This window comes from Eubalaena glacialis, chromosome 9, assembly GCF_028564815.1.
Source record: "Eubalaena glacialis isolate mEubGla1 chromosome 9, mEubGla1.1.hap2.+ XY, whole genome shotgun sequence".
In the NCBI taxonomy this organism is placed as follows: Eukaryota; Metazoa; Chordata; class Mammalia; order Artiodactyla; family Balaenidae; genus Eubalaena; species Eubalaena glacialis.
In genome coordinates, this window is record NC_083724.1 from 48,047,398 (window position 1) to 48,075,203 (window position 27,806).

Genomic DNA, 27,806 nt, shown 5'->3' on the forward strand with positions numbered 1-27,806 from the left:
AAAGTAGACCTACTTCCTTAAGTTCTGCCTTTGATGCCATATAACCTACCAAGGAAAATAGTATCAGAGGCCAACCTCCTTTTCTAACACCCCCTGCAAGCAGGAGCTAAGAACAAGGAGTGGGGTCCTAGACTACACTCATGTCTTCTTACACCTACATGAAAGTGGGTCTCAGGAAGTGTCTTATAAAGCCTAGGATCACTCTACTCACTATCCATGTACCTGTTCATAGTACAGCCAACCGATCACTCAATAAATATTTACTAAGTCTTACTATTCTTGTGGCAGTAGAAGATACATGGTATTAAAAGTCAGCCATGCCCCTGCTTTCCCATATCTTCCAGTGTAATCAGTGATATGATACATTCTGAAATTTCTGGAAGAGTCCTGATTACAAATATTTTGCTAGCCATGATATATTGTTGCAGAATTTTCTATATTTCTTTATTTTAAAAAAGTAACACATTTTTTAATATATAGCCTATTAAATGAGCACACTTTCATATTATTAGAACAAAAGAAAACAAAACCTTTGAGTGTTATTAAACATCAAAACATAAAAGATGAGATCTGACACATGCAAAAGCTTTCTAAAGAGATAGAATGGCTCCCAGGGCATAATAAGTAGCCAAAGTAATGTTATCGATGCACTTGAAAAACAAAAGCGGTCAGAAGAGAGGAACTGGTCAGAAAAAGAGGCACAGAAAGTGGAAAGCCAAAAAGGAAGTGACGTTAGTGCTTATTAAGCATTATCAAGTGGGAAGAGATCCACATTCTGGAGAAGACAAGCCATTCTAATGTTTTTGTTCTTTGTTTTTTTGTCCTTCCCGCAAAACTGGAATGTTCCATCAGACCTGGCTGAAATATCCCTCAGGTCTTTCAACCTATCCTGGCGCTGAGCATGGGCTCTCCAAGCAACATTTGCATTATAATCTGGTTCCCCATGTAGATTTTCTTTAGGGTAATAATGGCTGGCCAGCAAACATTAACCGTCAGTGAGTTTAGCAGCAAGCCAATTGACTCACCTCATCCTTGAACTTTTTCAACCTAAGAAAATAAAATTAATTTCATAAGTTTGTAAAATATACACATATATATATATGAAGTGCACAAATTGGAAAAAAATGATCTGGCTAGTGTGTCAATATTTGGTCTGGAAAAAGTGGTAACTATCCATATTAGGAACATAAATACCATCTTCACTCCAAAGCACTTGAAGAAGAGTGACATGTTAATGATGCATACTTAATGCCACAGGAAGTACGAAGAGGAAGAAATTATGTTTTACTGAAGAAATCCAGGAAAGCATCACAGAGGAGGTGGGAATCACCTGAGCCTTGAAGATGGGCAGGGTGATGATAGGAAAAGATTGAGAGGGGCTAAGGTGATTACTTCAATAAATTAACATATAGAAGTTGGAAAATGTGCTGGGCATGCAGGGAATGGAGAGTGGGTCAAATGGATTAAATATGAACTTAAAGTAAGAGTAAGTTCAAATAGCAGGAGACCCTGACATACTGGTTTGGGAAATCTAAACGTCACATGGAAACAATGCGAAACCATCTAAGCTTTCTGATGAAGGATGAGACAGAATGGAATGATACTCTAGGAATTAGGCAAGGTCTGAAAAAAGATGAGCCATGGCAGAAAACTAAAAAGCACTCCTTTACCTACCAATAATTTACATTCTTGTGTAAAAATAATGTATTGATATTTTCCATCCAGATACCCAAATAAAAATCAAACGAAAGCAAGCTAAAAAGAAAAGTGGAGGACAGAGTTTAGGGTACTGGATCCTAGATCACAGTGGTATTATTATAATATGGGGAAGCCACAGGAGGGCACAAATCTTTGGCCACTTCATAATTTTGACTGGAACTTGCAAGTATCTCTTGCCATTATTTTCTAAGTATTCTGTGGGAGGTTAGCATTACCAATATGTATCTATACTGAAATCTTTTATGTGGAGTCAGAGAAACTCTGGAACTATGAAAACCTGTTTGTGTATCTGGGGAGTTGGAACAGAAATAGAAAGGCAGGAAAACTTCTTTTTCTTTGAATCAAAAATATTTTTTTAAAGGCAGAGAGTATTGGGGGAGGAGATGCTATTGTATTAGTCACTGCCTCTCAAAAACCAGATATTTAAGAACTGAATTATTAACTTGAATGTAGTTCAGTAAGTTCAATGAAAAGGAAGTATATTTGAAGTTAGAGAATTCCATTTCACAAAATCATATTTTAAGGTTTGGGCTAGTTGCAAGTTTAACTTTCACACAATATTAGCCGTGGAATGAAAAAAACAAAACAAAACGAACTACTCTTGCTGGGAAGACTGTTTAATTATTCATTACCCAGGAAATGTCACAGTGGTGCATAAATGAGGGACCCATTTTCAGTTTAGACATTAAGCAGAAAGAAGATAGCATCAACATCGAGAGGGTAGGAAGGCCTCTTCAGTTTACACAGTGTGTAGATAATCCCTCCCCTTCAAGGAGAAAGGACAGACATGAGGAATAGGACAGATAAACCATTAGCCTCAGGTGTAGAAAAAGACATATAGCATCATGAAGTCATTCTCAGAGTTAAAAAGCAAGGATTGTGAACTCTCTGTCATAGATAATTAAGATTTCATAATTGGAGATGCCAGGCAAGATCAGACCGGGAACAGAATGGAGCACAGAAGGGTAGATGAGCCATACCACCCCGAAAGAAGTTCCTTAGCTGTCTTGATTAAAGCTTCTAACTGGTTCCCTTAAGAAAAAGAACTGGATATTTATATCAAAATCTACTGTGTGCCCTACTAACTATAACTATAGCTCACTTCAGTAAGCATAGATTATTTAATTAAAAAGTAAATAAATGCTACCTTTAATCAGGTTCCATCAGATTTCACTTTCCAGCCCTGGCTTTCAGGTAGATCCTGTAGCTTTCTGGTAATTTACAGTTATAAGAATCACCTCACTTTGATAAGCCATACTCATTTTCTGGTATCAAGGTATTAAAATACACAGTCCAGTCTAAGACTTGGTTAATGCATTCTCCTGAGGGCCTTTTGCAATACTCCCATAGGTATGACCCCAATACTGCACTCCACAGGCAGCCTCTGTATCTGTACAATCCTCATTCCAACAAGCAACCTTCTTGGATGAAGACTCATCAAAATCACTCAACCACTGTTACTTTCCACTGTATCTATTTGGCCAAGGAAGAATATATGAATTCTTGCCTTGATAAATGATGGAAATGTAAGCTGTTTTCAATAACTCTGTGTTTGTTTTTAGAGTATAATTGCTTTACAATGTTGTGTTAGCTTCTGCCGCACAACAAAGTGAATCAGCCATACAATATGTTCCTGTTTGTGGGTACTACATATTATATACTATTAGCAGAAAATTGTCTAGGATAGAGAGTGAAAACCGGCTAGAAAGGAAGCAAGGGACAAGAAAGTTAATATTTATGGAAGACCTCCTATATATAAGTAAGCTGGACTAAAAGAGATGAAATGATTAGTTATAGTAAACAACCATCATTTTATTAGCCCAGTTACTCTGCTTTTATGGGAACTTTCCTACTACCTCCCCAACATTTTCTGTGAATTGTATCCTGACATAAACATACACACATTTATTCACCCACATGGCTGAGAAAATGGAAGCTTTAGGCACTCTTAGCCTCAGTCTTACCTGTCACGTCTACTACAAAAGAGAGAAAACCATATGCAACCGGAAGGAATGATGCAGATTTGCAGAGGTAAAAGACAAAGAGAATTTCCTGGGTTTGCTATAGGGCTTCAGTCTCTGGTTCTAGCTGAGCCTGAGACTCAACTTCATTCTTCCTTTGGGCTCTGGGAATCCCCCCCACCAACCCCCCACTATATTTTAGCTTAGGCTAGCTAAGCTGGAATATGTTGTCTTTAACTAAATTGCCCTTAACTAACACACCCACTCAAGTTCTAAATCCTATAAGAAGTGAAGCAAGGATTCAAACCCAGGTCTGCATGATTCCAACATTTGTTCCACTCTCCACACTGCCAAGAGTTAATGATACGGTGTGGTGATAAGAGCAAGTACAGTTCTGCATAAACAGAACCATAGCAGTCAGAACTTTAAAGTAATCATCCAGACATACCCAGAACTGATCAGACTTGTATCTACGGAATGTTTCAGCTCCACAGCTAAGGGTTGATCTGGATAAACTGAAGAATGTTCACTAGGGAGCCATAGAAGAAGATTAAATAATTGGAAATGAGAAAAAGTGCATAGTATATATATTGCCTCCACAATTCAATTGGTACTTCATATCCTGCACCCAAACATCTTTCTCTTAATGGTCTTACACTGCTTTTTAATATTTTCTATGTCCTTGTCTCATCTCCTCAAATAGGTTTTGAGCTTCTTCAAGTCAAGGAATATCTATTATACTTTTTGTTGTATTGTGTTAAATGAATTAAAATTAAAGAAGACAGCTTGTTCAAACACAAGAGAATAGAGGATAATTTAATAATAGTACTGGTAAACATGAATCTCTACATTGATGGGAACTGACTTTTTCCCATACCACAACCAGAAGAGGAGAAAGAATTCTTATATACTAATATGAGATATTTAAATTAGTGTTAGGGATAAATTTCCAAATTGAAGCAATTGTTGTAGCATGTGTCTAAGAGGAAAAGCCTTAGAGATTCAGTTTCTACATAGGGGTATTTTTTTTGTCTAGGACAGTTGTGGTTTGGATCCTTTTTACTGTCTCACTAAATAATGATTTATGGACTTCATGCCCCTTCTTCAAGCCTTTCCAAGACCTATGAAGACATCAGACAAGAGTGGAATTTTACCTTTTTTTCCCCATTAAAATACACTATGTGAATATACTTAGTATTTCTGAATATTGGCATATGGAACTCAAATACTAAAAATCTGTATCTTTAGTAAAGAAACAGACCTGTGAGTACTACCCCAAAGTAGAAAAATATGTTTTGAAGGTATTTACCTTATATCATTTAAAAGTTATGGTAACTGAAGGAAATCCTCTAATACTCAAGCCAAAGCATACTATAAATGCAGTATAGGAATTTTTGCTTCCAGCCACAATGAAGTAATTAGGAATGCATTAACCCTCTTACCTTAAGCAACTAGACATCCAGACCAAATGTATGAAACATCTCTTTTCAGACACTGCTCAACAGAAAGCTCAAAACAGTGATTCCTCAAAGAAGGAAAGCAAATGAGATGCACCCTGACATTGCCTGATCATTTTGCCTGAGGAGAGTTTCTAGGCTGCAACACAGGGAGGGGGAACCCAAACAGAGGCTTGTGGTCTCACTGAGTTAAGGAGACACGGTTCTGATTTCACACACACACACACACAAACACACACAGAGGCGGGGGGGATGGCGAGCTCTAGATCTGCAGACAAACCTTTTCTAACGTTGGCTGAGTACTGATGTGTGCATACATGTGTGGTAACTACCAAGGCCAGGGAAAGAACACTAGAAAGGACGGGCAGAATAGTTTCTGAAGTTCACAAGAGTCAGGAAAAGTTCGGATTTTCCAGCAGTCAGAGAGGAGAGACCTTGTAATTCAAGAAGCATTGGTTAGAGTCCTCAGAAAGTTATTGCCCAGACCAAATTAGCCCTGCTCTGAAAACACCCTAACACAGCTTAAAACCAAGTCTCAGAAGCATCCAGCTAATTTAAAGTTAATTGCATCCCAGAAAATAATCCAACAATATTTAAAGGAATACAGAAAAATCCAGGACCCAAAAACGTAAAATTTAACATTTCCAACAGTGAATTAAAAAATCACCAGGTAAGCAAAGAAGCTGGGAAAATAATGCCTCCCATCCCGAAGAACAATCAAATCAACTGATAGAAACAGATCCAGTAAAGACCAGCATGATAGAATTAGCAGACAACAATAGTAAAACAGCTATTATAAATACACTCCACATGTTTAAGAGCATAATGAAAACAAAAAAAATTTTTTTAATACAAATCAAACTCTATAGATGAATAATACAGTATCTGAAATGTGAAATACATGGGGTGGGATAAACAGTGGACTAGATGTTGATGAAGAAAAGAACATCAGACTTGAAGACATCAATTTTATTCAAAATGATAGAAGGAAAATAAGATTAAAAAATGAAAAGAACATTTGTGACTATGAGATGATGGTAAACAGTCTAAAATATATGTAATTGGAGGGAGAGTCAGAAAAAAGTGAGGAAATAATGACCGAATTGTTTTAAATTTGATGGCAACTATAAACCAAATATCCAAAAATGTCAGCAAATTCCAAACAGAAAAAGAGATTAATAAAACTATACAAGGGCAGAGCATAAACAAATTGCTAAAATGAACACCAGTAATGGGAACATCTTAAAAGTAGACAAAGAAAAATGACATAAAGACAAGAATGATCACAGACTTCTCATCAGAAACTATGAAAGACAGAAACCTTTAAACACTAAAAGGAAAAATACCTAACAAACTAGAATTCTATTTCCATTGAAAATACCCTTCAAAAACTAAGGTAAAGACTCTTTCAAACAAAAGTTGAGAGAATTCATTGCCAATAGGCCTGTTTTACAAAAAATATTAAAGGAAGTTATTCATGCAAAAGGAAAATGACAGCAGATAGAAATCTGGATCCGAAATATGGAAGAAAAATCACTGGAAATGGTAAATATATTGATAAATATGAAAAAATTTTTCTTATTTTTCAAAATTTCTTTTAAAGATAACTGAGCGTTTAAAGCAAAAATAATAATGATAGATTGTGGAGTTTATAATATATGTGGAAGTAAAATGTACAAAAACAATAACACGAAGTATAGGAGAGGGGAATAAAATTATACTGTAGTAATGCTCTTAAAATATATGTGAAGTGGAATACTATTATTTGAAGGTAGAATGTCATAAGTTAAAGCTGTATACTGTAAACCCACTAAAATAGAATAACAACAAAAAAAGAGCTAACATACCAATAAAAGAGGAGATAAAATGAAATAAAAAAACACTCCAAAAGAAGTTAAAAGAATAAAGAACAAAGATACATGGGTTAAAAGAAATAAAATAGCATAAAACACATTAAACATCATTAGCCATTAGGGAAATGCAAATTAAAACCACAATAAGGTACTACTACACACTTTCCCCAAAGGCTAAAATTAAAAAGATTCACTTGCAATATCAACTTTTGGTGAGGATGTAGATCACTAGCACTGTCATGTATTGCTGGTGAAAGCACAAAATTATACAGCCACTTTGGAAAGTAATTTGGCAGATTCTTATGAAGTTAATCAAACACTTGCCATACAACCCAGCAATTCCAACTCATACATTCACACAAAGACACATACTCAAATGTTGATAGCAATTTTATTTATAATAGCCCCAAATTAGAAACAACTCAAATGTTCATGAACAGGTGAGTGGATAAACAAACTGTGGTACACCATACAATGGAATACTACCCAGCAATAAAAGGAACACTACTGAAATGTAAATGAATCTAGAAAGTATTATGCTAAATATAAGAAGCCAGACACAAAAGAGTACATACTGCATGTTTCCATTTACATGAAATTCTAGAAAACGCAAGCTAATCCACAGTGACAAAAAAGCAGATTAGGGGTTGCTTAGGTCTAGGGGTAGACTATATGGGAGGTGGGAGTAGAATGTGTGGATTTATGCCAAAGGGGCATACGGAACATTTGGGGGAAGTAGAAATCTTGATTGTGGTGGTCATTATGGCATGTATACATTTGTCAAAACTTGCCAAAGTGTATATTTTAAATGTGTACAGTTTATTGTGCACAAATTATACCTCAATAACACTGTTTTTAAAAGTGGAATGAAAGAAATGGAAATAAAACAGTGCCAACATTTTATCAGTCATAGGAATACTGTCCTTAGTCATCACTAATGGGCACTTCAGACCCAGGAAGTGCTGTCGACTTCAGAGAAATCCTGAAAGCACAGGCCAAGCTGGAAACAAATACCTCAATGTTCCTAATTTTTAAAGGCCTTAAAGAACTTGCAAAGCAATGTTTCTGGCTCTGGTTTTGTTTTGATAATTATTCAGTACTGCCCCAAACACATTAATCTACAAATTCTTTGAGAAGAACTCTGTCACATCACGTTCTTCCCAGAGCACATAAAAAGAACCAAATGAATTGTCTGTTGAATGCACCAATAAGTGACCAAATGAATAAATGAATGAATGAATAAAATAAATTTCTATGGAAATTAATATCCCAACACAGCTGTATATTATTTATCTCTTGTAGAAAATGCTACCTATCCATCTTTAAATATGATAAAAGATCATTTATTTGAGCACCACAAATCTAGAATTTTGAAGAATCTGTATGAGCAGGGCTGAGTTTTATTTTTGCATTGTTGAAAAAAAATCATATGGCCAAACAATAGTATAGAAACATGGCGATGATTGCCACCTTTATTTTGTATGTTATATCAGAGTTTACAAATGGCTTTCACAAACATTAACTCATTTAAGCCATTTAGGACCACTATTTTACCAATAGGCAGTTTCTGTCTGTAAATCACAGAATCTATTGATGCACTGAAGGAAAATTTCTGAGGGCTTTTCTAGTTAATCTGTTAATCTGTTTCAAACAATGATGAAAGAGAGAGGGTGGGGAAAGATCTCAACATGTTACATTTTAAATTACAATTCAGGATTAGCATCATTTTTACAAATGGTTAAGATAGCCTGAGCAGCCTTATTGCAAGTTTCTGTAAAAATTGTTGGAGTTCTAAAGAGAGCCTGCCAATACCTTCACTACCAAAACAGCCTGAGGAGTTTGAGGACCGCAGGTTGGAACACCCTAAAGGTGCTGAAGTTGAACATCTTATATAAAATTTGAACCCTACACTTATTAATGGAAAACCAACCCCACCTATTAAAAGCTAGTATACAACTATGAGCTATTTCTAACAGCCTCTTTGGAAAAGTGTGTTGAGCCTCAAAAGAAGTGGTTGGTTTTGTTTTTGTTTTTGTTTTCTAAAAGCAATGACCTGTTTTGATAATAATATTCCTAAGACTGCCCAGATGTTTGAAGTCCATAAGATAACTGAGCATATTAAATAGGTTACTGCTCAGATTCTCAAGACACGGGCCTGGATGACTTTAATAGATTATCTCTACATGAGATCTCTGTCTCCACTTTCCGTTCTAAGATTAAATAAGTCAGCTAAAGGAACGACGGAGACCAAGGCCATTTGGGTTAGAAGTTCTAGGCTGAAAAGCAAATATGCATTTCCAGGTTTTCCATATTTAAAATTTTTACCAGTTTGTCTTTTGGGGACTGAAATGAGGATGACAACAGATCCAAATGTAAGCTGCATTAGCATCACAAAATGACAGCTGAACATGCCACCCACTATCTCCATAGTACTGAAAATGAACCTCTGTGACAAGTCACAGGTACCAAGAATGTTTCATCACATTGCTTCCCTTCACATAAATACCCCCCCCCACAGGGTTTTATGTCTCTCTTCTTAGCTTTCTCTGCCTTAATCCTCTTTCCTCTACTCTTCAGCTTTACGTAATTCAGAACTGTATCTAATTCACAAATTGAAGCAGGACAGGTCTCCCTCACAAACCCGGCCCACACACCAATCTGACAAGAGGTCACTGCTATGGACTAAACCCCAAGTAGGAGTTGCTGCACTGGAATATCAGTGTATTTTGCTTTCCCCCATTACCTTCTTAAATGAAAGAAAGGTAAGTTCAAGCACTTACTAGCTGGTGAAATCACACATCCATGAAAGAAAAGAAGTTGAAGAAATATTGAACCCTTCCCAATTTCTCAAGAAACAAAGGGACTCTCCCCACAGAAAAAATAGAAAGGGGAATGCCCCAAAGAGGAAGCAAAAATTGTGAAACAAACTTTTCAAAGTGCCCAATCTCTAAGAAAGGTAGAGGATCCTACAACCAGGTCTTTATTTTGAAATACCTTTCTTGGGCGGCATCCTGGTGGTGTCCTGTCAGAACGTCTCGGCTGCCGGTTAACTTCAAGAAGGATGACAGGTTGAAGGGACAAATGTTTCAGGTCTGGTCCAGCACATGCACACACTTCTGCCTGTTGCTGAAAGTGCTCCCTGGTGCCATTTCACAGTCTGAAACATAAGAAGGTACTAATTTCCTCACCATTAAATTTTCATGAATGTTTAGTTTGCCATTTAGGGATGGAGTACTCAGGTCAAAAGGGTTGTATGTGGGGCTCATGTTTGAAATAAAACTAAGCTGATCGTGCAAGTGGTATTCAAAGCAAATCTGGCTTCATCCCATTCTGTATGTGCTTGCCTGCCTCGTTTTATTAAATACCTTCCATTCTAGGGCTTTATCCTAAATACATGCACAGAGGGCAGTGTAAGGGAAAGCACTTTTAGAAGAGTGAGAAATACTGACCACTAAGCAGACTTTGTAAATTAAATGAGTAAATAAAGAAGATACTCCTACGTGTGGAGTTCAGGTTTAAGCAGCAAAGCCACAGCGCATTCAGTTTAGCTGTCAGTCTCAATGTGGGGAAACTTGGAGATATTGTGTTCATTTTCTCAAATTCTCTGAAAATAAAACTTGCTATAAGAGGAAACTTATTTTCTGGGAAGTTTAAAAAAAATTTTTTTTTTCTATCACGCTTCTCAAAGGAAGGTAGTAATCCTTGCTTTAAAATGGTAAACAAAAAAGATTTCCATCACTGAAAAGAAAGGGACAAAAAGTGCTGAAATTTAATGTTGCAAAAGAGGCTGCCTTTTGAGAGGGAGAACACGGGCATTCTCTGGTTACTTTGGTGATAGCCGCTGACCTTGGCAAGAGGAAACACTGTTTTGAAATGGATCCTGGTGGCACATTACACCAAGGCAGCTTTTGGCTTCACAGATGGATTTGTGCACAGATCTGACCCTTCTAGAATATGAAGCCTACTACATAGATTTTAGCTAAAGTAGTGTGTAGCACACCTGGAATTATGGTTTAAAACAAAGCTCTGTAAAGTGATGCTCGCTTAGTTTTTCCCTATTCTGGACATTAGATCTCAACTGTAATAGTAAGATAGGATATAGCTGATACAAGTACTTACATTTAAAGATTTACAATGAAAGTTAAAGTGGTTCTTTAACTTGGGAATTTATAAGAAAACTGAGAAGTTTTGTTGCAAATTGTTGGACCTATAATCTAGAGTGAGAACAGTATGTAATTTAATTTATATTAACTTTAAAAATATGTAAAATAACTCTAAATGCTATTCTAACAAAAACCATAATAAACTTATAAATAAATTAACAAAAGATGTTCTTCAAGCCTTGTTTCCAGAAAATTATAAAAACAATACTAAACAAAAGATTAAACACAGAAACCAACAAAGAAAAATAGATTAATTCACGCATGTTAAAATTTAAAATTTCTATTCATCAAAAGATGTTTCAAAGAAATTAAAGTAGAAATGCTTACAACTCACACAACACTTCATAAGAGTATAAAAAACAAAGAACTTCTACTTATCAACAAGAAGAAAATCAGCACCCCCAAAAGGGAAATAAGTGGCAAAAGATTTTAACAAATATTACACATAGGAAGATATAAAACCTAATAAAAATGAACAAAACATCAGCAGTAATTTCACAGAAGAGGGAACACATAGCCAACAGACATATGAAGAAAGTTCCAATGTCATCTAGAGAAATGCAAATCGAGACCACAAGCGGTAGGGGCATGCTGGTTTAAACCTCAGAAGTTCCCCGGCTGAAATTTGAAACTGGCTCCATGCATGGAGGGCAAGCGGAGACCAAAGTAAGAGGCAGGCCACTCCAGATTCATAGCTGGTGGCTTTAATAAACAAGGGAACTCACATTTGAGGTTTGTCTCTGGTGGTCGCAAGACGAGTAGATCTTGGCACTGCCCTGCAGAATGTTAAGGGTTTATATAGAGGCTTTAACTGGGTTAGGTTTTGTATTCAGTCCAGATGGTCTCAAAAACACATTGCTCTTGCAGGACTGTGTCTTTGAGGCGGCTCTGGTGCAGGGAAGGCAGGCAGAATGCACCTTCCAAGGACAGGGGAGGGGATAAGGAGCCTCCAATTGCCCAGGTCCAGCTTGAGGGTCAACAGCAGTCACATCCTCTCGATGACCTCCTCCAGCTCTCCACCCCTCCTGTTGGCTCTTAAAATTTTACATGCAACCCTTTTTCCACAATGTGCCCTGAGTGGTCAACGAGAAATTTCATTAGCATGGCTCATTTGCGGCTATCTGGCTACATTAGAGGCAAATACCACAGCAACAATATGGGCACGTGCAAGAGAAAACACAAATTAAGGTAACAATTCACAAAGTAAGAAACAATTTTTTCCATTAAAAGCCCCATGATCGGGGCTTACCTGGTGGCGCAGTGGTTAAGAATCCGCCTGCCAATGCAGGGGACACGGGTTCGAGCCCTGGTCTGGGAAGATCCCACATGCTGCAGAGCAGCTGGGCCCGTGAGCCACAATTACTGAGCCTGCGCGTCTGGAGCCTGTGCTCCGCAACAAGAGAGGCCGCGATAGTGAGAGGCCCGCGCACCGCGATCAAGAGTGGCCCCCACTTGCCGCAACTAGAGAAAGCCCTCGCACAGAAACGAAGACCCAACACAGCCATAAATAAATAAATTAATTTAAAAAATTTAAAAGAGATAAGCAAAACATTCTCTCTAAAAAAAAAAAAAAAAAGCCCCATGATCCAAACCACTGATTTATTAAGCTCCCTAGGTGGGGGTTGGATTACTCAGGGTGTTCCCTTGTATCCCCGTGTGCTTTAGTAAAAATGCTGCACGGTGTGAACACACACATTCTACTTGGGTAATGGCACAGGTGCCTCCTTGGGAGGCAGTAATATTGTCCAAGACCACCCTATTTCAGAGGACAGCTTTCCTCGTTAGAGACATTTTAGTGTTCAGCAAGGACAGGTTCTGTCGGCTATCATAAGGCTTGCTGGGTGAATTTAATAAGGGCTTTTATGTGAGCTATACCATCCTCCAGGCCAATGAAAGGAACAAAGATGGCAGCCAGATGATCGTACCAATGGAAAACAGAATGCACCCTTCTGGCCTTGAGGAGAAGGAGGTTGGCAACTTTTGTTGCCGTGGGATAGATTTTCTCCTGTGCCCAGGGAAAACCCAGGGTACAGTGGCCTAGATGGAAGCCATGGCCAAAGATTCATGCCACAGAACCACTGGGTTTCATTTGGGTCTCCCCAATAAATACCTGTATGGTGTGACCATTCTGTACCAAACCAGTCACTATCTTTTGATGTAATAGAATGACTGCACAGTTCTGGTGATATCTCTCTTATATCCCTGGTACAGTTAGCCTGGTTCTGTTTAAAATGCTTTTTCTGGTCCCAATGTAGGGGTGCATGGGTACCCAAAGGTCCAAAAGCCGAGGTGAGTCCATCCCAAATCTAAGTGTAGCCACCCATGGCTCTGATGATGGTATTCATAGGACCCTTCTGGTCAGCAATTTGATGGGCTGCCTGTGTAGTTTGATTGACATAAAAAGAATACCCATTGATAGTGTGTGCCACTGGCCAGGTTTTTGGATCAATATCGCTAATGTCAGATGAATTAAGAGTACTAATTCTAGTTTGTTCTTCCTTTATGTACTGCTTTAGTGCTTTCCAATTCCCTCCCTGCAGTGGTGACACCAGCCATGTCAGTCCCAAGAAGGTAGAGGAGGGCAGTTGCCCACAGTCCAACTTTCAGTGCAAAGGAAAATGGCCAGGGCTCATGAGTGATCACCAGCCAAAATGTTCTGAGTTCAGCCCATTGGCTGCTGTGGTTTGTTCCTGTTTCCATCCAGATGGTGTCAGTGTTGGGCTGAATAGCAAGTGCAGTCCATGTGGGTGGGTTGCCCCTACTAGACCCCTCTGTGTACTGGGCATCAGCAGCAATTTCCACTATTCCCTCTCTACAGCCTACAGGGGCTGCCACAGGACTAGGGACAGAGGCATTTGGAAAACCTACATGTTCTACAGGGCCTAGTTGTACCTGCATTTCTAGAGACAGTGGGCTGGAGGACAGGTTAGTCCTCTTCTGCAAATAGGCATGCCTCTTAGTCAAAGTGGGAGTTTGAGCTATGGCAGAGGTAGGTCGGTGGAACATATTCTCAATCCAACCTTGATAGGAACAGAAGTTCTTACCATGATACACTGTTCTTTCATGAGAGGCTCTACTGGAAGAGTGCTGTGTACACTGCTAGGAGCCACTGCTCTATGGGCTATACCAGGTTTCTGCCCCCTTCCAGAGTTGGGACCAAAATCCTAGGGCTACTCTCTCCTTCTGTTGTCTCTGCTACAGTTCCCAACCCATACCTTCTGGAGTCACAGACACGTCTAACTCAAATGGTAGTCGTGCTTGGGAGATGCCTAGAGCTTTAATCTCCTTAGTATGTTTGCCCTCTCAAAGGTGGCTCGTTGTTCTGATCTCCAGTCTCACACATGTCCTTTCTTTACCAGGCAGTATAAGGAATGGAAACACTCTGCCAGGTAGAGAATAAAAGTCCTCCAAACCCCCAAAATTCCTATAAAAGCTTGCACCTCTTTCATGTTCTTAGAGATTAGCTAGGCTTGCACCTTGTCCATAATAGCTCTGGGACAATTCACATCTTACCTGATCATATGACTCCCGGAAACTTTACATTAGTGACTGCACCTTCAGTTTTCTGTGTATTCACCTCCCATACACTTGCTCACAGGTGTTCCAGCAAAATCTGTAGAGTGTGAAGTCAGCAGAGGCAAGGTTTCATATGTCGACATTATATCATCAAAGCAATGGGCCCATTTTACAGATATGGGGAAGAATAACAGGGACAGATCTCCAGGTACCATCCCATGACATTTTGTGGGGCTGTACAGGTAGCCTCAGGGAAGAATTTGAAAAGTCCATTATCGTGCCTTCCATGTGAAAGCAAACTGAACTTGTGACTCAGCAGCCAAGGTATTCTGAAAAAAAGCATTTGCTAAGTCCAGAACGGCATGGTCCACTCCTAGGACTGTGGCCAAAGTATCTAAGATGGTGCCAATTTTGGGCACAGCTGCATGAATGGGGGGCATAACTTTGATCAAGTCTCAGTAATCTGCCATCATCTGCCATGAGCTATCTGCCTTTTTTTACTGACCATAATGGGCTGTTGAAAGTGCTATGGACATGGTGTAGAATACCCACTCAGTGCAGTTCTTGGATAGTTTCTCCTATTTCCTTGACAATTACCACTCTTCATTAGGGGGAAGGGCAGGCTTACTGATTCCCAGCTGGCATTTCCCCTCAGCAGTACTGGTTTTATTACTCTAACCTGGAGGCAGAATTCACCGACAGAGGTTTGCAGAGTTTGGCCTTGCAGGATATCAGTGCCCAATATGTTCTCTGGTATTAGAGAGATAAAATCCTCATATTCTTGTGGGGGAGAACACCCAATTTGCAGTGTCAAAGGGACCTTCCTGACCATAACCAACTGCCCTTGGAAACCATCGATGGCGCTGAAAGGCCCAGAAAATTCCTGAAGTTTACCAGGTATTAGAGTACATTCAGCTCAAGTATCAATCAGAGCTGTCACCTTTTGTTTATTTCTGGGGTACCAGTGAATAGTGAGCTCAACATGTGGCCTCCAATTGCCCCTAACGGCCCTCACTTGGAGGCCATCTTGGCTTATATCCTACACCCGGGGAGTGGGAGGCACCCACCCCGAATAGGACTGTATCCCTGAGGCCTCTGCTGTAGCAGTAGATACGTCAGGGATGGTAGGGCAGGTGGGGCAGGTCTGAGCTCTTGTTCAGCTTTTCAAGCTCTTGTTTCAAGCTTTCAAGGCTTTCCACAGGCCAGCTAACACAGTGTTAGGTTGCCCGTTCATCTTTTCAGGTGTGATCCTTGCAGCAATGAGGTCAAACCACATTTGCTTCTGGGTTACTCGTACCAGACCGTTTACAGCCAATTGGGTTAGCCTGTTGTCTTCTTGAGCTCCCTGTCTTAGGTCTTTCCCACAGCCTGTACCTATCCTGGGATTTGTCAGTATCCCCCAGATCAGCAGTGGCCTGCTCAACATCAAAAACGTCTCCTCTTATGACTGGGCTCAGCATGGTTATCAGTGCCCCATACCAGGTACCAAAGGCATACTGGAGTATCTTGGCTTTCACTCCTGCAGTGAATGTAGCCCAATCAGGGCCTTCAAAGACAGGGGCGTAGATGGCCTACCTCAGTTCCCGCTCCCTAAGAATTTGTTGTACCTCCTCTAAATATATCCAGGGCCTCATATGTCCAGAGAGACCCCCTTATTGGGTCAAGCTTCCCTGTAGGATAGAATAATCCAATCTATAAGGGAGTGAGTGCCTTGACCTCCCCCTTGCCCCTCACCCCTGAGCACCCCTGAGCTGGAGAGAAGGCTGTGTGGTGATATTGCTCTTTTTCTTGCCTCCTGCCCCGTCAGAGAAATGCCATTGCCCCCTTTCCCCTGCCCCTCAATCCTGTAACCATACTAACCATTCCTGGATATTTTCCTGGCCTTTTGTTGGAACTTGATAATTATATCAATAAGCTCAGTGAGCATATATTCTCTCATCAGGTACGTTTCCTGAATTGGGGGCTGCCTTACTGGCTGGGGTTGTTGTTGCTGTGTTTTTGCTTTCCTTTGAATTACGGGTCCAATGGCATGGGGTGTATCATCAGTTTCACTGTCAATCACCATAAAATCCTCCTTTGTTTTCCTCACCTTCCCAGGGAGTCCACCACTTAGTGTCCCAATCAGGCTTTGTCACAGGTGCTCAGACTTTAATCCATGGCAGCTTGAGCCCTCCTGGCCTTGCAAAACAGCATGCTAAAGTCTCCAACTTAATCATCCTGCTCTCCCACCTTGTCTGCCAGCCCCGAAGTGAGCAGGGCAGTGGACAGTGCACATCCTTCTCTAACCTCAGTTCTTCTTCCAACTTTCTAACTCAAGCTTCAGCCTCTGGTTGGTCATCAGTGTCAAGTCGTACTGCCCACCCTAGAGGCCAGCCCACTGCGCAGCGGTTCATTTCTCTTCTTTGCAGCAGTGTGTTATGCTCAGTTCCTCAAACAAGTGCATTAAACCAGTGGGCATTTTCGGGGCATCACCATACTCATGTGGTGGTCCACAAGCATCTAACATATGAGCAACCCCTCTTGACATGAAGGATGATGGCCAACCCTGGGTTTCCCCTATGGATGCCTCTTTTCCAAGATCCATTTCTTCAGTCTCCTGCCCAGTTCAACAACAGTTGGTTTTGCACCTACTTGGTAGGTGGCGATTTTAATAAGCAAGGGAACTTACAGGAGAACTTGTCTTGGGCATCACAAGACAAGTAGATCTCTGCACCCACCTGCCAGAATCGTAGGAGTTTATATAGAGGCCTTAACTGGGTTCAGTCACATATTCATTCCAGATGGTCTCAACACCTTACTCTCTCGAGGCTATGTCCTCAAAACAGCTCCGGCTATGGGAATTGTAGGCAGAACATACATTCCAAGGACAGGGGAGGGGGTGAGAATCCTCCAGTTGCCCAAGTCCAGCTCATGGGTCAACCAGCGATCATATCCCCTTCATGACCTCCTCCAACAGGTATCAATTTTCACCCGTTTGGCAAGATTATTAAGCCTGACAATACCAAATGTTGGACAATTAGGATAAATAGGATCTCTTATATGTGTCTTATAAGAGTATAAATTAGCTCAACCACTTTGGAAAACAATCCAGTTAAATCCTGTGAAGATAAATTTTTGCTTAACTTATGACCTGGCAAATTTACTACTAAGAATATGCAGAAGAAACTCTTGTACATATTCATGAGGATTCAAATACTATGCATTTTATCAGCACTGTTTTTGATAGGAAACTCTTAGCAAAACTTTGAAAAATATATAAATTATGGAATATAAAAATTATGGAATATTTACAAAACAGAATGTTATATAGCAATAAAAGTGAATAAATCAACAAGCTAAAACCAAAAATTTATATGTAAATGCAAATAACTTAGAACTGGAACAACTTTGAAAAAGAAGAAAATAGCTGGAGGACACACACTACCTAACTTCAAGACTTACTAGAAAGCTACAGTAATCAAGACAATGTGATACTGGTATCCAGAGACACAAATGGATCACTGGAACAGAAACGAGAGACCAGAAATAGACCCACACATACACGGTCAAAGGATTTTTAACAAAGGTATAAAGACAATTTAGTGGAGAAATAATAGTCTTTTCAATAAATTATGTCAAAACAATTGGATGTCCATACATTAAAAAAATGAACTTCAAAAGTCAGAAAGAGAAAGACAAATACCATATGATATTACTTATATGTGGAATCTAAAATGTGACACAAATGAACTTATTTACAAAACAGAAATAGACTCACAGACACAGAAATCAAACTTATGGCTATCAAAGGGGAAAGAGGGTGGGGGAGGGATAAAGTAGGGGTTTGGGATTAGCAGATACAAACTACTATATATAAAATAGATAAACAACAAGGTCCTACTGTATAGCATAGGAAACTATATTCAATATCCTGTCATAAACCATAATGGAAAAGAATATGTATATATATGTATAACTGAATTACTTTGCTATACACTAGAAACTAACACAACATTGTAAATCAACTGTACTTCAACTTAAAAAAATGAACTTCAATCTGCATCTCACCACATACAAAAATTAACTCAAAATGGACCGTAAACCCAATGTAAAATCTAAAAATGTAAAAATTTTAGAAGAAAACACAGAAGACTATGGGTTAGGCAGAGACATTTTTTTAAAGATATAATACCAAATGTTCAATCCATAAAAGAAAAAACTGATAAATTGGACTTTATTAAACTTCAGAATGTCTGCTCTTCAAAAGATACTTTAAGACAATGAAAACATAATCACAGACAAGGAGAAAATATTTGCAAATCATGCATCTGCAAAAGGACTCAAAATCAGAATATGTAATAGAATATATATAACAACTCTCAAAATTAGAAAACAAACAATTCAATAAAATATGTGCAAAAAATTTAAACAGATATTTCACCAAAGAAGATAATGATGGCAAATAAGCACAAGAAAAGATACTCAACATCACTAGTAATTAGAGAAATGCAATTAAAACCACAGTAGATACCACTACAGATTTATTGAAATGGCTAATATTAAAAAGACTGGCTATATCAAGTGTTGGAGAAAAGATGAAAAAGACTGGCTAATCCCAACTAGAACTCTCATACACTGCTGGTAGGAATGTAAAATGGTACATACTATACTTTGGAAAACAGTTTAACAACTTCTTGAAAAGTTAAACGTACATTTACCATATGACCTAGCTATTTCACTCTAAGATATTTATTTAACCAAAAGAAAGGAAAGCACATGTCCCTATAGAGATTTTTACATGAATATTTATAGTAACCAAAACTGAAAACAATCCAAATCTCCATCAACAAGTTAATAGACAAATTGTGATACAGCCATACAATGGAATGCTACTTGATAATACTAAGGAATGAACTATTTATACATACAACAACATACATGAATCTCAAAATAATCATGCTGAGTGAAAGAAGCTAGATAGAAAAAAGTACATGCTGTATTATTTAATTTACAAAATTTTCTAGAAAATACAGTGACAGTGATAGTGATAGTTTTTATCTATCTAAGTTTTCAGGTTGCATACTTGAGTACGTCCAGTTTATTGTATATCAATTTTTTCTCAATAAAACTATTAAAATAAAAGCTATGCATGGGCCAATAATAAGAGTGTGTTATGAAACAAATACCAAGATTAATTTACTTTTGTACAATTGATACCCAAAAGGAGACAGAGAAAGTAAGAAGGAAAGAGAAAAGGAAGAATAGAAGACAGGAAGAAGGGAGGGAAGGAAGGTAGGAAAAATACCTTCGAAAATTAGGTAGAAACAACTCAAATACAACATGGATAAATCTCAAATGTTTATGCTAAGTGAAAGACGTCTGTCTCCAAAGGGTTCATACTGTAGGATTCCATTTATATGACATTCTGGAAAAGGCAAAACTACAGAGACAAAAAAACATACCAGTGGTTCTCAGGAGCTGGAGGAATTGACTACAAAGAGGCACAAGGGAATTTTGGGGGATGGTGAAACTATTCTATATCTTGCCTGTGGTGGTTGTTACACAAATGTAGGTGTTCGTCAAAACTCATAGAACTACGCACTTAAAAGAGTGAACTGATTACATATGAATTATATTCCAGTAAATCTGACTGAAAAGAAAAATTGGAAACTGACAACTCTTAGGTTAACTTTGGGCTGAAGTTATTTTTTTCTGCCTATATTGAGTCTTTTTTAAAATGAAATTGACAACAGAAAAAGAACATTTCATATTATCTGCCCAACCCCTGGAGACATCTGAGTTTAAACCCCTGCTTTAAACCCATTTCAACTAACACCTTAATAGCATGATCTATTACCTAGCCATGAATAAATCTGTCTGTAGGAATAGAACAGGCAATGTGTGGGATGGTTAGAGATCCAGGGAGACAGGGACTGCTGGGATCCTATAGTTAGTACATAGATCATAAGAACCTGGAGGAGAGGAACTGCAACGTAGGACTGATGAATAGGAAATTACAGCAGAGTGTTTGATCTGAAGGAGACAAAAATATAGCCACAATTTGTGTGCTATTTTATCTATCTGATGAGGGTCTTAATCATCAAAATCTAAAAGCAGGAATATTAGAATCTAAAAATTAGTTTATTTTTATTTTAAATAACAAGCATAGTGCCTCATACATAATAAGGGGTCCATAATTGTCAGTTAGAAGGAAAATGAAGGAGACTAAAAGATGAAAGCGCTAACTGCATGGTACAATATCTATGCAGTTGCATGGGATCTCACAAATAGAAGGGCCCCATTCTTGACTTAATGTTCTGCTGTTGCCACCTTGAAATTCTTAATAATTTTTTAACATGAGGCTCTACATTTTCAATTTGCACTAAGCCTCATGAATCGGGTAGCCAGAACTAAATCCAGGAGATTCTGGAGACATCACTGAACTTTCTCTAATAGAGGACAGTGAAGAAGACTGTTTTTGACATGGTACATCCATTTGACTTTGTCATAAAGACCTAAGACACATAGTAAAGCACAATTTCAAATAAGACCTATTGAGGTGCATCGACAAACCACAGAGGCAACACATAGATGAAACTGGAGGATGGCAATCAGACTACATGTATATGACTACATAGCTATTTTTAAGTTGACAGATTGGATAACCCCTGAAGGAAAAAAAAAAAAAAAAATCAAGAATGGAAGTAGTGCCTACAACCCCAAAATAAATCACAAGTAGCTGGTATGGGAAAGACTGCCACTCAAGTGTCACTGGTTTGTGCCACATCCACAAACATGATTATGACCACCCCAATTCTAGTCCATCTTGTCTGCCAAATGAAAAGATGGGCATGTCTAAGAAATTTATTTAAATTTTCATCCAAAACCAAATCCCAACTAAAAACAACTCTGACAGGAAGGGTGAGGTGAGGTAAAGGCTTGTGGTCTCAGTTTCTTAAATGTTGTCTGATTCCTTCATCTACAAAACATAAGAGGAGACAGGCACTGGAATGAGTTTATTAATGTTAAATATACTTTCCCACCTTTGGAAAGTGTCTTGTCATTGAGGCCAGTCACTCTCTCACTAGACCTGAATACAGTTAAGCCCAAATCAAGAGATGAGTGATGACTGCACTAGGGCCTTCTCATCACGGTTACTTTTGTACTATACATCAGTGACCATGCGATTGATCATCCAAATCAGGACACTTTTGGGAGTGCTAAAATGTTAAGCTGTAAAGGACACTGGAACAATGGACACAAACCATGGTTCTCCCAGGCCAGCTATGACATATAGTCACCCTAACTGTAATATTATCATGCATAATACAGGCATCCCATTAACCTTTAGTAGTACCAATACACATCATCAATAAAAATGACAATTACAAAGACATTGACATACATGTATCAAGTGCTTTTTCTGTGCTGGGCACTATGCTAAAAACTTACTTTTTTAAAATTTTATTAATTTATATTTTATTATTTTTAATGCATTTTATCAGAAATGCATTTTTTGATTGTATATGTAGGTGTATAATGCTTTTGCAAATTGGCCTATAGAATTGGTTCTTTGGTCTATTTTAAATTATTTTGATGCAAAATGCAATTAATTTTGGTTGCTGCAGTTGGGGAAGGGGTGGATAGTGCCTAAAGAACTAAGAAAGATGAACAATGAAAAAAAATAGCTAGTTTAAAATGTAGATAATGGAAAATTAAATTATATTTGAGGGCAGCTTGAGTATGATATGTATGATATGAGTATGATATATATTTTAAAATAAATACAATCCTTGTTTAATTAAGAAAAGATAACTTTGGTGTTAAAATTCCTTTAATTTATTCCTCTACATATTAGATAAGACTGCTTATTTTAATAAGCAGTCTTATCTAATATAATATTTATTAAATATTAAATGTTTAAATGTTTAAATGTTATTAAATATTTAATATTTAATAACAAATATTATAGTAGTCAAATTTCAAGCATATATTTTACATGAGTAACTCTGCCAACATATGTGGAGACCAGAGAAGAAGCTTATAAATTACTTCAAGGCTTTATACATACATCCAAAAACAACTTCTGCAGAGAAAATCCTTGGGAAAATGTCAAATATTTTTTATATATTAATGTGGTTTCTAAAAATATATATAGATACATAGGTAGAGTTATGCTATTGCTATCATTACCTAATAAAAAGTCTACAAAATTTATTTTCCCTTTCTCAAAGGATTTTTCTAAGAAATAATTAGGTTTCTAAGACTGTGAACATTTTGCAGTCTTAAAGTCAGTTGCTATAAAAATTCAAGGGATTAGAAGTAGTATGCTAAGCTATATTTATTAATTGTGTGGACCACATTTAAAATTATGAATCCTACTTTCTTAAACTTATGGTTAGCATTCTTTAAAATATCTTTCCATGCATTATGTAAATTCATATCCCAGAAATTGCAAACAAACCCACAAAACATTAGAATAAATTACATTAAAATATCACCAGCAGTTATTTCCCATGAAAGAAATTCTTAACACATTGATATAACTCTATATTTCCTGACTATAAAAATAAATGCATACTTACGGCAAAAAATAACAATGAAGAAGAAAAACATAAAGATGAAAGTAAAAATTACATGCTCAGAGGGATTATGAATTGCTTCTTAACTCCTTTATGTTCTTCAGTAATTTAATGATTTTTACAGAAAATGGGTATCAATTTTCCAATCAAGATGAACAATGATTGTGCAGTAAAGTGAAATAAAATGCAACTAATTTGTTAAGAGTAAAAAGGAATGAGGAGATATGACTGTGTTTTCTATAAAGAAACCCTTGACCATTCTTAGAAAAATTGGGTTTTAGTCCCAAACCTGACATGTAGTAGCTCTGCCACCTTAACCAAGTGTCACTAGCCTTCTCTGTAAGATGAGACAGAAGGAGATTTTCTGTCAATTCATTCTCTCTGCTCATTTATTTCTGTCTGTGCCTTCATTCAGCCAATACTATTGAGAACCCTCATATAAGAGGGCCTGGAATAGTATAATGGCATAGTGAACAACACAGTCAGTATTTTTATTAACTCTTTCCAGCTCCTTTGTGCAGACAGGTTAGAGATGGGGGTGCAGTAAAGTGGGACAACAGACAGGAGACTGCTATAGTGCAGTGAGCGTCGATGGGGGCCTTGGACTACAACGACAGCAGTGAACGCTGGGAGAGTCAGATGACTTCAAGACATATTTGGACTTAGAATAGTCAAGACTAGTTGATGAATTGAAAGAATTGTAGGAAAAAGCAAGGAAAAGGAAGATTCAAAAATAACTCCCAGGCTTCCAGGCTTTAATTACTCATGAGATGAAAGCAGACATTATAGTGTACAAGGAATTATAGATGATTAGTGTACGAGAAAATAAGATCCTTTTAGATAGAAAATCAGAGTAATAGGATAGATAAATATTGGTCTTGTATAGGCAGGTGATGGGGTGTGGGGCTTAAGGCATATGTTTTAAATAGGAGACCAGGAAGGGACTGTCTGAGAAGTTGCATTTAAATTGGGACCACAGTGAGTTCTCTAGAATGGGGGACATGATCATCATCTACACTACTTCAGGAGAAAACTCTGAAAATTATAGCAATTCAAAAAATTTCCCTCAGATTTCCCTTCAAAATTTACTAGATAGTCAAATGCTCTACCCCCGAGCTATACAGAATGAAGTAAGTGAGAAAGAGAAAAACAAATACCGTATGCTAACACATATATATGGAATCTAAAAAAAAAAAAAAAAAAAGGTTCTGATGAACCTAGGGGCAGGATAGGAATAAAGACACAGACATAGAGAATAGACTTGAGGACACAGGGAGTGGGAAGGGTAAGCTGGGATGAAGTGAGAGAGTGGCATGGACTTATATACACTACCAAATGTAAAATAGATAGCTAGTGGGAAGCAGCCTCATAGCACAGGGAGAACAGGGAGATCAGCTCAGTGCTTTGCGACCACCTAGAGGGGTGGGATAAGGAGGGTGGGAGGGAGATGCAAGAGGGAGGGGATATGGGGCTATACGTATGAATATAGCTGATTCATTTTGTTATACAGCAGAAACTAACTGTAAAGCAATTATACTCCAATAAAGATGTTAAAAAAAAATTACTAAGTAGTCATTTCTGTGCTAGACTATATTTTTAAAAAATCAGGAATTCCTTATTAATGGATTACTCATTCTCTTATGCTTTTCCAGTTATGAAGATGTTTATGCAGAATCCCCTATATCCAAGAATGTGGCCTGAACAACTTAGAATAGAAGGGATTTTTCCATTGACTTTCTAGGATTCGTTAATAAAACTATATGTCAACATGTTTGTCAGGCAAATTTTCAAGATATATCTGATCCTATCAGATGCTAGGTATGACACAGTGGGATATCCATGAGGTTTTCTTGGTGATCTTGATTAGTCTTCTAATACTGTAATAATTTAGACTTCTATTCTGACACTAGAAGAATAATTCAGAGTTGAATGGTTATGGCTAACCAGAGAGATTAATTTAAAAAATTAAACAGTTCAGAGGAATAAAGTGTTCTAATTATGAAACTGATAGGAGGTACTATGTCCAAAGTACACTGAAGAGCTTGTAGAAGACCTGCCAACTGGGGATAGAGACAGGGCAGAACCATGGGTAGGATTTATACTTCTTGAATTTTCAGGTCAAAGGATGTATTGACTAGGAAAATCTTGAGTAAGTGAAAATAGATCCAGCACTCAGAACAATAAGATCTCTATGCCAGACGTGTCAATACTAGGCCATTAAAATAGGCTTGTGAAAAGAGAAAATAATAGGCAGTTTAATAATATGTCCCTGTGAAATCTCTGAACTTTAGAAAATAAACAAATCGGTCGTCATTGGTAAACAGCAAACATCTGAAATGCTCCAGACCCGAGGAACTCTGAACACCACGGAGGGCTGCTGACATTTTTGCTTGTCTCCCCCATATTTCTTCCCATTAGTTGGTTGAAAAAAAGAACATTCAATAGAAGTTCTAGGCTTCCTTTTTTAGGGCAGGGTTTCTCAATATTGGCCCTATTGACATATTTGACAAAATAATTCTCTTTGTGGGGGGATCATCCTCTAAATTGTAGGATATTTAGCAACATCCCTGGCCTCTGCCCACTAGATGCCAATCGCACGAGCCCCCAAGTTATGACAACCAAAACTCTCCAGACGTTGACAAATGTCCGCAGGAGACAAAAACCATCCCTGGTTGAGAACCACTACTCTAGGCTGACAGTTACTATATATCATAGATTCAAAGATCCACACATTGTTGTATTCTTTATTATTGAAAGAATTAAAAGCACTGGAAAGATCTGGGACAGAAATATACAAGGCACCAACCTCCAAACTGTGCCATTTTATTTATTCCATACCCCATTGCTAATTATATATTGAAATCTTAGAAAATGAACCTTTTGAATGACCTCATTTTTCATAATTATTCTTAGAAATTGTACAAGTCCAAACAAGTTAGGTATGTTACTAATTGAAATGTACACAAATTTCTTGACCAAATGTACTTAGTAAGGCTCCTTTAAGCTGGCTCATCCTCAGATCAGGGCAGGCCTTACCTGCTATGGGTAGAAGCTTTATTCTGTTGCTTGGCAGAGACAGAAGGCAGACTAGACATCACAGGAAGAATGGTAGATCACTTCAACATTATTCTGGATCCCAGATTCCCTTTTCTTACCTTTAACTCTGGCAGATTTCCCTGTATAATGAGAGGGTCTTAGTCTGTTCAGGCCACTATAACAAAGTACCACAGACTGGGTGGCTTATAAACAACAGAAATTTATTTCTCACAGTTCTGGAGGCTAAATTTATTTCTCACAGTTCTCTAGGGTGCCAGCATGGTTGGGTTCTGATGAGAGCCCTCTCCTAGTTGCATACTGCAGTCTTCCCATTTTATTCTCACCTGGCAGAAAGAGGACTTGAGACCTCTCTGTAGTCTCTTTTGTAAGGGCAGTAATCCCATTCATGAGGTTCTACCCTGATGATCTAATCACCATCCAAAGGCCCTCCCACCCACCTCCTAATATCATCACATTATGAGGATTTCAGCATATGAATTTTCTGGGAATACATTCAGTCCCTAACAGGGAGCTACCCTATTTAGTGAAGCTGAAAGGTCCAGCAGTCATAGAAGAGAGAAACTGTCTCTAAGGGGTGAATGTATATGCGCTAAAAACAACTGTTGTAGGGCACGCACTCAGTGAGGTGATATGACTCTGTCTGGGTTTATATCAGATTTGCCTAAAGACACAATCTGCTTAATCATAGTTTCCCCTATCTCCGAACTCCAGATTGCCATCACCCCTGGCAACTCTATCTCATAGCTCCTTTCTATGCATGATTTAAACTCTTATTCCCATTGCTAGCTGCCTGATTCTGATTTTCCCAAATCAAATTCAAAAGAGGAGAGAGAATTTGATTGACTTACCCTATCTTTTCAAATAATAATAATAATAACTATAACATGCAACAGGATTAGGTATCATGTACCAAACAGCATATGGATTAACTCTAAATCCTTACTTCAAACAAATCAAATAGGAATAATCATTAAGCTCATTTTATGAAAGAAGAAAATGAAGATCAAAGTCAAGTGGCAAACCTTGGATTTGGACCTAGACAGTCTGACTCAGCTCCCATTCTTTTAATCACCTATAATTTGATGGTCATGGGTCAGGTGCCCACCATGGTCCAATTTTGGCTGCACCCGAGTAGGACAAAGCATGTGGTCCCCACAGTAGGAGCTGAGGGCAGTGCCACATCATTTAAAAGTGGCCTAGGCATGTGGCAGGAAACTATCTTTGACCTAACACCATAGCTATCCAAAAGGGCAACAAAGGCCACTTTAAACATGAAGTGAATAACTGGTTAGCAAAAATATATTTCCTGTACCATGAAAAGAGCAAAAACAGAAAAGGTAAGGCCAAGCTTTCCCTTTAAGCAACAAAATATATCAAGTTATTATAGATCCACAGATTTGTTGAGCAAATTGGATTAGGAAAAATTCTACACATTTTTTAAATGCTAACATTCTTGTTACTAAATTATGTTTTTGAATCATCTCTCAGTGATTAATGTACACTGTCAAGCCCATTTTAT

At 38.0% G+C, this 27,806-nt stretch overlaps 1 protein-coding gene across 1 annotated transcript in view; it reads right to left on the reverse strand.

Annotated features, from left to right (window-relative positions):
- Positions 1-27,806, reverse strand: part of TMC1 (transmembrane channel like 1) — a 387,946-nt gene that overhangs the window by 129,040 nt on the left and 231,100 nt on the right. The window contains exon 5 of the mRNA XM_061200342.1: positions 9,985-10,147. Coding sequence (XP_061056325.1) covers positions 9,985-10,000 — 16 coding nt within the window. The 5' untranslated portion in view covers positions 10,001-10,147. The remainder of the gene's footprint in view (positions 1-9,984; positions 10,148-27,806) is intronic.